At 56.2% G+C, this 14,490-nt stretch overlaps 2 protein-coding genes across 3 annotated transcripts; one reads left to right on the top strand and one right to left on the bottom strand.

The window, feature by feature from the left end:
• Window positions 1–737: 737 nt before the first annotated feature.
• On the bottom strand, window positions 738–3,773 carry TMEM238 (transmembrane protein 238). Its single transcript, XM_072818733.1, has 2 exons — window positions 3,001–3,773; window positions 738–862 (listed from the first exon to the last, which is right to left on the bottom strand). The coding sequence occupies exon 1, from the start codon at window positions 3,533–3,535 to the stop codon at window positions 3,008–3,010; it is 528 nt and encodes a 175-aa protein (XP_072674834.1). The 5' UTR covers window positions 3,536–3,773; the 3' UTR covers window positions 738–862; window positions 3,001–3,007.
• Window positions 3,774–4,765: 992 nt separating this feature from the next.
• Window positions 4,766–8,208, top strand: RPL28 (ribosomal protein L28). 2 transcript variants are annotated; one of them, XM_072818735.1, is made up of 5 exons: window positions 4,766–5,279; window positions 5,483–5,571; window positions 5,665–5,788; window positions 7,867–7,985; window positions 8,074–8,208. In XM_072818735.1, the coding sequence occupies exons 2-5, from the start codon at window positions 5,491–5,493 to the stop codon at window positions 8,161–8,163; spliced, it is 414 nt and encodes a 137-aa protein (XP_072674836.1). In that variant the 5' UTR covers window positions 4,766–5,279; window positions 5,483–5,490; the 3' UTR covers window positions 8,164–8,208. The 2 variants fall into 2 exon arrangements, with proteins under 2 accessions (XP_072674836.1, XP_072674837.1); XM_072818736.1 differs by having other exon boundaries at window positions 5,197–5,279; window positions 5,486–5,571.
• Window positions 8,209–14,490: the final 6,282 nt, after the last annotated feature.

Here is a 14,490-nt window from a genome sequence, read left to right as displayed (position 1 = left end):
CTGCGGGAGCACCATTGCCCGGCAGTCTCTGCCACCTACTCTTGGGATCCCGCTCCCCTCTGCCAGCCTGTGCCTGACCAGCCTGCCTCGCCTCCAATGCCTGACCAGGGCAGGACTCCCTGCAGGACATGGGCTGCCCCCAGCGGGTTTATTCTCAAGACTCTCCAGGGGCTGGGCAGAAATCTTCCTGGAAGCGTGTATAGCACAAGACTTGTCCTGCCCAACCCTCCGGCCTTCCTCAGGTGTCACACCCGTGCCAGCTACCCTCCATCAGCACTTCCTCCCGGGGGCGCCTGGGTGGCTCAGTGGGTGCGGACTCTTGATTTCAACTCAGGGCATGACCTCAGGGTTGTGAGATTGAGGCCTCTGTGGGGCTGTGTGCTGGGCAGGCAGGGAGCCTGTTTGAGATCCTCCCTCTTCCTCCCCCTCGGACCCTTCCCCTCTGAAATAAATCTTTTTTTTTTAAATATTTCCTCCCAATAAGCATGTTTATTTTTTTTGTCCCTAATTTGTCCCTCTGTCTGCTTCTTGGAGGACCCCCGCACCAACAGAGGGGCCTGGGCTGAGAAGATTTGGACTGGGGGGGTGGGTGGGTATGGGCTCAAGATCCTGGCCGCTTTCTTGTGAGGGACCAGTGTGAGGCTGGGCCCCAAGGTCTCCTAGGGCATGGGTGGCCCCTTTGTGAGTATGTGGCCTGGCCCCAGTACTGTCCCCTCTCCCAGATAGACACACAGAGCTAGGAGGCAGAGCCATTTATCCAGGGAAGGAGAGAGGAGGACAGCTAGGCATCCCGGAGGCCAAGTGATGTGGGGCACAGCTGAACATCGCAGTCCCGTCCTGACACGTGGGGCCGTGTGGTCGTCTGCAGGAGGAAGGGTGGTATTAGTGACTGTTGGGGGCTCAGGATTCATACATTCCTGGGGCCTAGCACCCAGTGGCCTAAGGGGCAGGGGGAGCCCCTCCCTCGCTGACTGGTACACCTGCTTGATTGCTCCTCCATCCCTCCACGCCCCCACCTGCCGCAGCTTGTGTGGCTCGCCAGAGTCCAGGGCTACAGGCTGGAGGAGAGACAGGAATGTCAGGAGACATAGACATGTAAAGGGACAGATGGAGACACAGGGACACACAGAGACAGAGAAAAAAAATGAGGGGATAAAGAATGGCTGCTGCTGGTGGCTCTGTCTACTCAACTTATTCTGGTCCCAGAGCCAGAATCTTCAGGTCCTTGTGTTAAAATTGAGGCTCTCTGTCCTCTGTGTGCTGGAAGCACCTCGCCCACTAGGGAGTCCTGTGTTTGAACAGGTCTGTCTTCCTTGGAAGAGGGGCTGCCACTCCAGTCACTTAGGACCATGGTTCTGGCAGGTGGTTCCAGCAGGAGACCCAGCCAGTGACGTTAGACTACTGGGCAAGGTGAAGGATTCTCGCCGCTGGTGAGCGATTCTTTATTATAGGCCAAGTTCTGTCCGAGCTGATGCCTCCTCACCCATGCTTACGTCTTTTCTTAGATTTGGCTCCTCCTCTGAACTACAGAACACAGCAGGTGATTGGAGTGACTACATCCTCAGTTCTCACAAAGAAGGGTCTCTAACTAGTACTGTTCTGGATGCACCGAAGAGTTAAGTTCGTCACATGCAGAGGTCTAAGCACATCGGGATTTAATTCTTTTGTGGAACTCACCACCCCCACTCTTTTAAAAAAAGATTTTATTTATTCATGAGAGACACACAGAGGCAGAGGGAGAAGCAGAGGTAGCCCGATGCAGAACTCGATCCCAGGACCCCAGGATCATGCCCTGAGCCAAAGGCAGACACTCAACCACTGAGCCACCCAGGAACCCCTGCAGATCTCCCTTCTCAGAAACTGATTCAGTCACTCATCCATTCACTGTTCCACTTCTTTATCCATCCACTGGCCAACCCATCCATTCTCTCATCTTCCTATCTGCCCAAACCAATTCTGGTGAATCCTACCAATTCATCAGTCTAACTATATCCATCTATCCACCAATCCAACCACCCATCAAACCATCCACCCATCCATCCACGCAGCCACCCACAGACCCAATCACCTGCCTCTGATTTCCTGAGCCTACTTTTTGCTGGGCAATGCTAAGAATGAAGACACCAGAGACACAGGCCTTAGTATCAGGATGCTCCCTGTTGAGCAGGAGACCGTACCAGCACACACTCACAAGACACATCACAAGCAATAACAGGGAACCTCAGACAAAGGAAGACCCAGAGAAAGGCAGCAAAGTTGAGTTGGATCTTAACGGACACACGGGATGTTTTCTGTGTGGAGGACAGACGGCCCCGGGGCACTCCTGCTGCAGGGGAGAGCATGCATGGAGGACAACTGACAGGAGAGCCTGGCTGTCTGAGGACTGAGCGATGCCATCATAGCTGCAAAGAAGGGAGATGGGCTGAAACGTGCAGGGCTTGCAGTGAGAGGCTGAGGTTTAAGCAGAAAGCCACAGGGAGAAACAGCAGGTGTCTGAGCAAAGGTGTTTACAAAAGGGGACAGAAGACAGAGGGGAGATAGAAAAGGGAAGGGATGAGCAGCAGAACCTTCTCTGCTTTCACACTCCTGGCATTTGCATTCCCTCTCTCTTTTAGAAGCATCCCAGCTGTGTGCCCTTGGGCAAGAGGTGGCACCTTTCTGGACCTTCCTGTCCTCCACTGGAATGGGGATGGTACCGGCAGTGACTCGGAGACCCAGTTACTCTATGAGGATTAAGTGGGCTGGAGTGCAAAGTAGGGTCTCCTAGTGTGGGGGAGAGCGGATCGTGGCTCTAGGCTTCATCTGGGGACAAGGTCTCTCCTCAGAGGCTGCGCTCATGCCTCCTGTCCCGGGCTCTGGCTTTCCCCGCTGTCTCTCCGGCTCTCCCTCTTATCTCTCCAGCTGTCTCCCCTGTCTCTCCCTGTCTCTCCAGCTGCCCCCGCCGCACCCCCGTCCGGTCGTCCAGCTGTCTGCTGCTCTCCCTGCGGCCCCATCCCTCACCTCCGACTCACTCGGGGCCCGCGCCCGCCGCCCCCGGCCCCGCCTCGAGCGTAGCTAGCTGCAGGCGTACGCGGCGGGAGCCGGCGGCGGGCGGCGGGGGCGCGCGGGCTGCTCGGCGCGTTCCCTGGGAGCCGGGTGCGGCGCGCGGGCCGGAGGCCGGCGCAGACCAGCGGCGGGAGAGCTTGCGCGCCAGGCGGGCCAGCGCCGAGGGCCGCAGGCCATAGTCGCGCTCGAGCTCCTGGCGCGAGATCTCGATGTTGCCGGTGTACCAGAGGATCCAGCCGAGCAGGCTCAGGAAGACGAGCAGCGCGCCAGAGTAGATGAGCAGGTCGCCGAAGTCGCGGCCGCGCACCTGCAGCTGCGCGAACACGCCGGTCAGCAGCGCCGCCATGCCCGCCACGTCCAGCGCCACGGCCATCAGCAGCGCCATCCGGCAGCGGCCCAGACCGGACGCGGGCACCGGCGCGCCAGCCGGTGGGGACTGTGCACCCGGCGGGGACCCCTGCGGGGCGCCCACCGCCGGCGCCGCCGCCATGGCCCTTGCTCCGCCGCGCTGGCTCTCTCGGAGAGAGTTCTGGGGTGCGGCCCGGGGCGGGGTCAAGGGACGGCGCCAGGTGTGCCGGGCGCCCGCCTGGTCACCTGACCACGCTGGGGGGCAGACGGGCCCGACCTGGGGGTGCCCTGACCCTGGTTTCTGGGCACGTCCTGGCCCTCAGAGGCCTATGCTGAGGGCTGCCAGCCTCACTGATCAGGGTGGGAGGGGCCTTATGCACCCGAAGGAGGCTAAGGAACATGTTCAGAATTCAGGGTGTCCGAATGGAGGTAGCGTGGGGCGTCCAGCAGGAGGCTATCTCTGCCTAGTGCCTACCTTCAGGGGCCCCGTATGTACCAGACCCCACAGAGGGGACAGGTGGGGTCAAAAACAAGAATCCGACGAGGCTCTTGGACCTCAAGAAGTCCCGGGACCCAAAGAATCAGCAGGCAGAGGAAGCATGGGACTCCTGGGAGCTGAGCCTTCTCCCACTCTTTGCCTGTGCCGTGGGGCGGCCCGTGCGGCTGCATGAGAGGCATGGAGTGGATGGTCCTTCCTGCACTGTGCACCACCTCCAGATGTGGGTGCTCTACAGGGGGCAGCAGGGCAGTACCCTGCACTTCTCCTAGTGCCTCTGCACCATTGGGGCTCTCTGGGAACGAAGCCAGACGGGGACCCCGACACTACCACAGATCAAGGTGCACTGGGGGTTGGCGCGGGGGGGGCGGGCAACATAAAGCCACTGTTCCTTGAGCCCCGTGTTGGCGAGGCCGGAGATCCCGAGGTATGTCAGGCAGGGCTCCCGCCCCCGAAGAGGGCCGCGACCACAGAAAAGAAACTTCCATAAGTTTAAGGGGTGCCACAGCGGGCACACTGGACGGGGAGGGCCGGGAGAGGCCAACAGGTAGGACCCTCTGAAGGAACCAACAACTTCCCCATGCAAATCTCTTCTCCTGCAAACGACTCGCCCTTAGAGGTAATCTACGCCCTCCCGGGGTGACAGTCGGCGAAAAGATTCCGTCCCGCGGGAATCTCTCTAGATTCTAAAGCGTTTGAGAGCATCGCGGGGAGGGCAACCCGAGAGGTCAGCGGGGATTAGCCACGGAATTCCGAATGTGGCCGATAAAAGCCGAGTGTTTCCGAACAGACCCGAAAGGGCTTGCGCCAATAAGAGAAGGCGGTAAGCCCGCGAAAGAGCCTTTCCGGAGAGTTCCGAAAATGCCCGATCGGGCCTCCGTGCCTCCATCGGAAATAGCCGAGAGCTTACGAAGAAGACCGGAAGTATCCAAAGACCCTGGAGCTAGCCTTAAGTAATTCACGGATTCTCACGTTTATTCATAAAATGAATGTTTATTGAGTGCCTATCCTGTGCTCAGCGCTGGTGAGCAATCCTGGAGAGAAACCCTTGTGGAAAGGGACTTCGGGCCTCTCGAACTGGACCCACTCGGAAATCCAGCACTGGAGTTCCGAAAACACACGAAGGACCCTCGGAACAGTGGCGCTCAGGCTCCGAGAACACGCCCTCGGGTCACCAGCCGAAGAAGTCCGGAACTCTCCGAACGGTTGGCGACGAGGCGGCGCAAGTGGCCGAACGTTACCGAGCCGCCTCGGAGGCGGAAGGGAGGAGGCGGGGACAGGCGAGGGCAAGCGCGTCCCCACAGAGGAAGCGGAAATGCGTTTGGAATTAAAGGCGTCGCCGGGTCTTCTACTTGCCTCTTTCCGTCTCTCGCTGCCGTAAGGAAAGGAGGTGAGCGCGCGGTCCTCCGTCTTCCCGCGTGGTTGCGACGCTTGCCCGCGGCCTCTGCCGGCCCTTGCCTGGCCTCTGGCGCTGCGCCCCCCCGTCCCCACCGCCGGAGCTCGCCGCGGCATCTCGTGTTCTCCCCTCGTCCGGGGCCCAGCCCCGGCCCGCGGCTCGCCTCTGACGCCCTCCCCTGCTCTCTCTCCCCGCAGCAGCCGCCATGTCCGCTCACCTGCAGTGGATGGTCGTGCGGAACTGCTCCAGCTTCCTGATCAAGAGGAACAAGCAGACGTACAGCACGGTAAGCGGGGCGCCCGGGCGCGGGGAGGCAACCGCCGCCATCGCCGGGGTCCTTCCCGCCTCACGGCCTCGCTGCGCCCCCTTCCCTTCCCAGGAGCCCAACAACCTGAAAGCTCGCAACTCCTTCCGCTACAACGGTCTGATTCACCGCAAGACTGTGGGCGTGGAGCCGGCGGCCGACGGCAAGGGTGTGGTGGTGGTCCTGAAGCGGAGATCAGGTGAGCCCCCGGCGGGGCGGGGCTGGGATCGGGCGGCGGTCCACCCCAGGGGGAGGGGTGCTCAGGGGCTGGACGGCGCGACCTAGCGCGGCAAAGTGCTTGAAGCAGGCTAGGTATCCGTGCAGCGCTGCAGTAGTTTGACCCCTCAGCCGCCGAGTGCATTCGGAGACGTCCCGAGCGTCCCACTCCCACTGGACAGGCTTTTCGTGTGACAGAGGGTCAGGGGGACTGGAGAGCTTCAGAGGCAGGTGTTGTGTAGACCAGAGGCATCACAGTTCCTCACCTTTGTTCTTTGTTGGGTGGTTTTTTGGTTAAGATTTTACGTCTTCTATTTATTTATTTTTAAAAGCATTATTCACGAGAGAAGGGCAGAGATATATAGAGGGAGAAGCAGGCTCCCTGTTGGGGGGCGCCGATATGGCACTCGATCCCAGGACCCTGGGATCACAACCTGAGCCAAAGGCAAATGTTCATCTAGAGTCAGCCTGGCATCCCTTTGCTGGGGTATTTTAAAAGATGGGAGCAAGGTTTTTCCTGAACTCTGTTGAGGGCTGTTTTCTGTTTGGGTTTGGAGCCTACTGCCCAGGGCAGGGACAGCAGTGGCTGTGGCATGCTGGTTCTTGATTGGACTCCTGCCCACCCTGAAGGGGGGTTACTCTTTCTCAGCCCACCAGTGAGCATCCAGGGTTCTTGTTGTGCTCCTGAGAACCCCATGCTGCTGCTCTGTGCCCTGAAGCCCTCACTTCCCTGTCAGGTTGTTGGGTGGTCTCTTCCGGACTATCAGAAACTGGCATTGTTTTTTAAAGATTTTATGTATTCACGAGACACTGAGAGGCAGAGACATAGGCAGAGGGAGAAGCAGGCTCTGTGCAGGGAACCCAATGCAGGAGTCCATCCCAGGATCACGCTCTGAACCACTGAGCCACCCAGGTGCCCCAGGAACTGGCATTGTTTAAAGTCACTGGTGTGGTGAAGGGTCCTTGGTTTCTTGGGCAACACCTTCCACATCTGTTGTTTGGGGCATAGGACACTCCCCAAGACCTCGTTGACTGCTCTACTTTAGATCCTGACAGAGGCCCTCAGCTCTGCACACAAGGAAGGGGTGCTTTCCTCTGAACCACAGGCAGTGGGGTCCAGACTCCACCTGTGGATGGGCAGGCAGGTGCTTGCTGCAGGGCTCTTGCTCACCCTGGCCTCATCTTGTGACTCAGCTTGATTGGAGCTTCAGTCTCACAGGTACTTGCGAACCTGACCAGCGTGGGGTGAGCATCTTCCTGCCCTAGAGTCAGGCAGGCAGGTGGCCTGTGTGCCAGTGACCTTGGACAAGAGTGTTTTGCTTTCCTCTCCCCCCTCCCTTTTTATTTTTTATTTCTTTTTTTTTTTTTAAGATTTTATTTATTTATTCATAGAGAGGCAGAGACACAGGCAGAGGGAGAAGCAGGCTCCATGCAGAGAGCCTGACGTGGGACTCGATCCAGGGTCTCCAGATCACGCCCTGGGCTGCAGGCGGCGCTAAACTGCTGCGCCACCAGGGCTGCCCTATTTTTTATTTCTTAAAGATTTTATTTATTCATGATAGACATAGAAAGAGAGGGGGAGGGCAGGGACACAGGGGAAGGAGAAGCAGGCTGCATGCTGGGAGCCCGATGTGGGACTCCATCCTGGGGCTCCAGGATCATGCCCTGGGCCAAAGGCAGGCGCTAAACCACTGAGCCACCCAGGGATTCCCGCCCCCTCCCTTTTTTTTAAATTTAAATTTTTTTTTTAAGATTTTGTTTGTTTATTCATGAGAGAGGCAGAGACATAGGTGGAGGGAGAATCAGGTTTCCCCACAGGGAGCCCAATGTGGGATTTGATCCTGAAATTCCAGGATCATGATCTGAACAGAAGGCAGACGCTCCACCGCTGAGCCACCCAGGCTGCTTTGAAGTGACTTTATGAACTTGTGTCAGGGACACAGAAGAGTGAACTGGTACAAGGCTGGGTGGACAGGGCTGGCTGTGGGGCGCTCAGGTCCCCCATGTACCACTGCACCATCACACTGACCCCTGCTGCTGCCACCCCATCCCCTGCCCCAGGCCAGCGGAAACCCGCTACCTCCTATGTGCGAACTACCATCAACAAGAATGCCCGGGCCACCCTCAGTAGCATCAGGCACATGATCCGCAAGAATAAGTACCGTCCGGATCTGCGCATGGTAAGCAGGGCTTCTGACCAGTGGGGCTGGAGCTGCTCTCAGGAAGCGGTGTGGGAATGTGTGCTGAGCCTTTTCTTTGTCCTTCCAGGCTGCCATTCGCAGAGCCAGTGCTATCCTGCGCAGTCAGAAGCCTGTGATGGTGAAGAGGAAGCGGGCCCGCCCCACCAAGAGCTCCTGAGCACTTGCCCCTGTACCCAGAGCAATAAAGATGTTAACCATCTGGCTTGGGCCTCCCTTCGCTGTGGCCCTGGGGCTCTGCCCCTATGCATTCATGTGGGTGCTGCCTGTCCCAGCGTGGTCCCCCACCCGTGTTACCATATGATTCACACTGTTGGGGCTGGAGGGGTCAGGTCTAGGTTGGGGGAGCTCTGTCCCACCATTTCTGCCCCCAGGACTGGGCGTGGTCCACGTTCTTATGTTGAACACGTCAGAGGAGTTCATGCACGTCTGTTCATGCAGCAGATTAGTGCATGTGACCAGGTAAAGTCCACTGCAGTCCTCACAGTCCTAGGTCTTCAACAACGCTTGACAGCTCAAGAAAGACCATTTAGAGCCTGACACTAAGGGCTGAGGATCCAGGCCAATGGTCAGCCTACTTCCTGTTGGTGTCAGGGTACCATCTAGGACTTCAAGGCCTGGGCTGTGGGCCCCTGACGGCAGGAAGCAGGGCAGGAGCATATTCACCTCTCCCTGTGTGAAGTGGAAGCTGTGGGTCTTGGGCATAGGTGCAGCTTCAGGGTCCTCACAGTCCCTGGGCTGCCCATGGCTGCAAGTGACATTAAACTACCTGTCCCTTGCCAGGAACCTGGGCAGCCACCCATTGCACCCCCTGCTAGACAGAGTGTGAGCACCCCTGCTTTTGGCCCCAGTCACACTAGCCCATCAGGATAGGCCTCCCCAGGCTACCCTTGTCTCTCATCCTGAGGGGCCACAATGAGTTCTCCAGTTCTGCTTGCTTCCCTCCCACTGTTCTAGAACTACTGGTGATGGCTCCTGGGGAAGGACTCATAGACTACCCCCACCCCATCCTGCCCTCGCCTCAGCCTCTAGCTGTGTACCTGTGGGCAAGTGAGGACCTCTGCCTCATCAGAATTCAGTGGGTTAAGGAAAGCAAAGGCTTTTTTTTTTTTTTTTTTTTAAGATTTTATTCATGAGACAGCGAGGCGGAGACACAAGCAGGCTCCATGCAGGGAGCTAAACAGCTGAGCGCCCCCACCCCACCCCGCCCCTCGCATCCCAAAAGCAAAGACTTGAGAAGAGGGCTTGCACATGGCAGGTGCTCAGTGCTGTTCTGTCCTCTAGGAGATAAGTACTGTGGGAAACCAGACTTAGGCATTATTAAAGATGTTCTTAGAACACAAGCAGAGAGGAAAAAGCAGGTTCCCTACAGAGCAAGGAACTGGATGTGGGGCTTGATTCTGGGACCCCAAGATCCTGGCCAGAGCAAAAGGCAAGTGCTGGACAGTCCCCCCCCCGCCCGGTGCCCTAGAACCTGGACTTTGTATTCAGATCTGTAAGTGCTTAGGTTCATACTTGTCATTTCCCTTTCCAGCTACCCCAGATACTTCACAAAGCAGGTGTCCCTCCCACTTTGCAGATGTAGACACTGAGGCTCCTGTTGGAACCCTGACCTGTTTCCTGTGTACCTACTGTGTGCTGTTCTGGAGACCACATCCTGAAACCTCTCCCCGTCCCCACTCCAGAGCTCTGGCCAAGAGCATCTTCCAGAGGCCCCGTTTCAGGTCAGGAGACTGCCTTTGCATGCCCCAACACGGAGATATCCAGAGGCTCCTGCCTCCCTCTGCAGCTTTCCTTGGTCCTCAGGTGTGAACGTGACCCTTTCCTGTCGAAACCTCTGTCTTGCTTGGACTCCTGCAGTATCCTCTACCCTTGCCCCACTTGGGTCTGCTCTCAGCCCAGATGGAACTAAGTCCTAGGGCCTCATCCCTACCAGAGCCCTTCCACAGTTCCCATCCACACCCAGTGAAAGGCCTCTGGCCAAGGCTGCCTCCACATCACCTCCCTCCACTAGGCAGGTCTGCCTTGGGGCATCTGTACTTGAATTCCTCCCCTGGAAGGTGTTTCCCAGCAGTGAGACACGCAGCCTCACCCTGCTCAATGTCCCCTAAAAGTGAGTTCTTTACTGTCTGGTCCATTAGAAATTGAAACCCTTCCTCCACCCTGGGTTTATTATTATTACTATTATTTTTTTTTTTTTTTTTACCCTGAGATTATTTTTGTCCATAGCACTAATGGCCATCTAGTAAGTGTGCCCTGTGCTGGTGAGCCAGGACTTGGCCTGGGGCCCCAGGATTTGAAGATGCTCAATAAATACTGGTTGTTGAAGACATGAGGTCTGAGGCTCCCACGACTGTGAGCTCTTTTGCTCACCCACTTCTCTGTTCATGGTCAGGTGGCATGTTTCCCCGACCACCTTGGAGCCCTCAGCCCAGGGGAGCTGTGCTAGTTTCCTGCATCTTCAGGATAAGCATTTGAGTCCTCCCTCCTTGTGTGGCCTCTCCTGACCTCAGTCTCCTGGTCTATGACGTGGGCTTAGGGGTCTCATCAGGGGTGGCTGGGCTGGGAAGGCCACATCAGGGATGTGGATGCTGCTGGGGTAGAACCAGAAGGGAGGAGGTGGGGAGCAGTTCTCTGCCCTGGGTCTCTGCTGCAGGAGCTGTGCTGCTGAGCTGTGCTGTGTGCACTCAGACACAGTACCCTCCCCAGGACTTGGCTTCCCATCTCCCTTCTGAGAAATGAGACAAACTGGGGAGGTGTGATTTGCATGGGGCCCATCTATTCTAACTTTTTTCTCACAAGGGATGTGTGTTCACATGGAAATTGGAAAATAGGTAAACAAGGAAAATAAAAATGAGGTAAAAAGTAAACCTCAGGGGTGTCTAGGTGGCTCAGTCAGTTCAGCATCTGACTCCTGATTTTGGCTCCGCTTAGGATCTGGGGGTCTTGAGATCGAGCCCCACTCATGTTCCGTGATGGGTGTGGAGCCTGCTTGGGATCCTCTCCCTCTCCACTCCTACCTTCCACTTGCACACTATTCTCTCTCAAAACAAAGTAAACCTCAAGTACCCAGACACATCATAGTAATAATGCTGAAAGCCAAAGACACAGAAAATCTGGAAAGCAGCAAGAGAAAAGTGACTCACATGCAAAGGAACCCAAGACTGGCAACTGACATCTCAGAAACAGTGGGTTGACAAGCTGAGACAGACCACCCCACTCGCTCATCCTGCCACCTACCTCCCCTGACCAGGCTAGTGACCAGGGCAGCCTTGGGACTCAGGCAGCCTTTGTGTGAAGGCAGCTTGGCCAACTCTCCTAGCTATGGGCATTTGGGTGAGTCACCTAGGCTCTTGGTGCCTCAGTTACCCCATATGTGAAATGGAATCATTTCAAGGGCTCCATGAAGCAGAGATTGTGGTTTTCGGTGCTGCTGTGCCTCCAGTGGGAATGGTTTCAAAACTGAGTGTAGAACACACACCCTTGGAAGCTGCCACACACAAGGTCACTCAGCACCAGGGACTTGGGGCTGAGACATGCTCTGCTCACGGCAGGGGCTGGCTTGGATTATATTTCTACCTGCACGAGGTCTCTATATTTAAATAAGCTTGCATGTGCCATCCCTGGCTACGCAAATTTCTTGTGCTCTCTTTCCATTGTCTGTGACATGAGCACAGCACAAGACCCAACTTCCTGACCCAATTGAAATGCAGTATGCAGAAATCTGGGGAAAAGGCCCACCATTTCCTTTTTTTTTTTTTTTTTTTTTTTTTTAAACTCTTAAAATACTTTAAAAGCAAGGCTGAATTGGGTGCACATTTTTAAATGGCTAATGGGGAAGCAACATTAGTGGGGTAAGTGAGAACGGCACAGTCTTAGCTTTAGGGGATTGTCTTTGTCCGGTTGGCCTTTCCATTCTGGAACAAAGTCCTTGGGAACAGCGTGTGGGTCAGCTGGCCGGAGGTGGGTGTAGTGGACCCAGGGAGTAATCCCGCCGACCTTGAGAGCAGTGGGAGTGGTCAGGATCACGAGGTAGGGTCCCTTCCAGCGGGGTTGAAGTGTCTGGTGTTGTATCTCCACATGCACACCCAGTCACCCGGCCGGTATCGATGGGGACCCGGGGGTGGCCCAGTCTCGTAGAGGGCCCTCAGCCTAGGCCACACCTGCTCATGGGTTCGTTGTAACATTTGGAGGGAGAAAAGGAGTTGGTGACCAAACTCAGCAAGCACCTCAGGTTTGGATATGGGTATGGCGGGGGGCAAGATTTACACCCTCTCCCCGGGATTCTCAAGGGCCAGCGAGAGCTCCCCGGATGCCGCCGGAACCGCGACACTTCCAAGGTCCGGGCCCTCTCTCCGAGTGAGCCAGGGCGCCCTGCCCTTCTCCCCGGGGCTCCCGCCAGCTTCTCTGGGATTGGTTGCGTTACTGCACTGGACGCCTTGTGGTGCCCATCTCCGCCACTCCGGATTCGGGGATCTGAGCCCCACTTCCTTTCGATCCACTGAGGGCAATGGAGGCCATCGCCCGTCCCTTCAAATGGCGCTCGCCCATCTCTCAGGACTGACTGACCCATGTTCAAATGCTGTTCACATGGAACCCTTCTCCACGTTCCAACATGCCAGAGGCTGTTCACCTTGGAGACCTGCTGCTAAATGGGGATAACAGGCGGAGGAAGACCGAACATGGCCTCGTAGGGAGTCAGTCCCATCTTATATGGGGAGTTCCTCACCCTATATAGGGCTAAGGGGGGGAGAGTCACCCAGTCCCCGCCAGTCTCCAGGGCTAATTCAGTTAAGGTCTCCTTTAATGTGCTGTTCATCCTCTCTACCTGTCCTGAGCTCTGGGGCCTATATGCACAATGTAATTTCCAATCTGCCCCAAGTACTAGGGCCACTCCCCGTGTTACCTTAGAGAAGAATCCTGGGCCGTTGTCTGATCCAGTCTTTTTTTTTTTTTTTTAAGATTTTATTTATTTATTCATAGAGACACAGAGAGAGAGGCAGAGACACAGGCAGAGGGAGAAGCAGGCTCCACGCAGAAATCCCGACGTGGAACTCGATCCAGGGTCTCCAAGATAACGCCCTGGGCCGCAGGTGGCGCTAAACCGCTGCACCACCCGGGCTGCCCTGTCTGATCCAGTCTTAACAGGAAAGCCATACCTCGGTAAGATGTCTTCCAGCAGTTTCTTGGTCACGGTCAGTGCTGCATGTTTGGTGGGAAATGCCTCTGTCCATCCCGGTGGACAGTTTGCGGCTGTGGGATCCTTAAGACGGTTTCCTTCCGTGCATCCATCAACCATCTTTGTCCATCCTTTAATTTGTACCCAAGGTAGCTCACCTCTGCTCTGCAGATCTGGGCTTTAGCTGAGGCCTGGTATCCTAGAGCCGCTGTGGTTTGGAGCAAGTCCCTGGTGCTTCGCAGGCATGTGTCCTGGTCCTCCGCTGCCAACAGGATATCAAATGAGGGTGCTCTGAATGGAACTCACCCAAGTCTTCGTGTAAGGTCTCATCGAAGATGGTCGGTGAATTTTTGAATCCTCGTGGTAGTCGAGTCCAGGTGAGCTGGCCATTGACGCCTTTCTCAGGGTCCGTCAATTCAAAGGCGAAGAGGTCTTGGCTCTTGGATGCTAAAGGCAGGCTGAAAAAGGCATCTTTTAAATAGAGGAGGGTGTATGGGTTTAGGACCATAGGGTGCATATCCTCTACTTGCCGGTTGACTTCCCTTAAGTCCTGGACTGGCCTGTTATTGTTAGAGTGCGGTTTCTGAACCGGCAGCAAGGGAGTGTTCCATGCCGATTGGCAAGGCCTCAGTATGCCCGAGTCCGGTAGTCGACGTATGTGGGGTGTGATTCCCCTACACGCTACGAGAGGCATGGGGTATTGGCGGACCTTGACAGGGTCTGCCCCCGGCTTTAGTTCTATGTATATGGCCGGTCAGTGCCAGGCCAGCCCAATTCCCCCAGTTTCTGCCCACGCTTGGGGAAATTCCCACAGCCAACTGTCAATGTCAGTCATTGGGGCTGGCGGCGTTTGGTGGAGACAATATCCATCTTCTAAACTCAGGACAAGCACCTGAATAGGGTGCCCCTCCTTGTTTAGGACTTTGCCCCTTTGGGGTGGAAACAAATTTGTGCCCCCATCTTGGTGAGCAAATCCTGACCTAACAACAGGTAGGGACACTCAGGGATGACCATGAAGGAATGGAATACCCGGCCCATGCCAAGATCCACAGTTCTTTGGGTAGTCCATGAGTACTATTTGGTGCCTGTGGCCACTTGCACCCATGAAGTCTTGTTTGCTAATTTCCCTTGGGGTTGTAATAAAACCGAATGTTGTGCCCCAGTGTCCACAAGGAATTCAACAGGTTGTCCCTCCCCTCAGAGTTACCCTGGGCTCAGGGAGGGGTGCCGAACCCGGACTCCCCTAGTCGTCCAGGTCCTCCATCTCCAAGATCTTGGCAGGGGCCTTTGGTCTTTTGTTAAGACAGC

This window comes from Canis lupus (assembly GCF_048164855.1).
Source record: "Canis lupus baileyi chromosome 1 unlocalized genomic scaffold, mCanLup2.hap1 SUPER_1_unloc_2, whole genome shotgun sequence".
Lineage (NCBI taxonomy): Eukaryota > Metazoa > Chordata > Mammalia > Carnivora > Canidae > Canis > Canis lupus.
Note: the sequence above shows the minus strand (reverse complement) of the source record. Positions and strands in the feature narration are given on the sequence as shown.

Bases quoted from the DNA above. Each gene is read 5' to 3' on its own strand.
- TMEM238 (XM_072818733.1), bottom strand. From the start codon at position 3,535: ATGGCGGCGGCGCCGGCGGTGGGCGCCCCGCAGGGGTCCCCGCCGGGT.
- RPL28 (XM_072818735.1), top strand. From the start codon at position 5,491: ATGTCCGCTCACCTGCAGTGGATGGTCGTGCGGAACTGCTCCAGCTTC. The intron at 5,789-7,866 runs GTGAGCCCCCGG...CCCCTGCCCCAG, and splicing joins GGTCCTGAAGCGGAGATCAG to GCCAGCGGAAACCCGCTACC. The intron at 7,986-8,073 runs GTAAGCAGGGCT...TTGTCCTTCCAG, and splicing joins ACCGTCCGGATCTGCGCATG to GCTGCCATTCGCAGAGCCAG.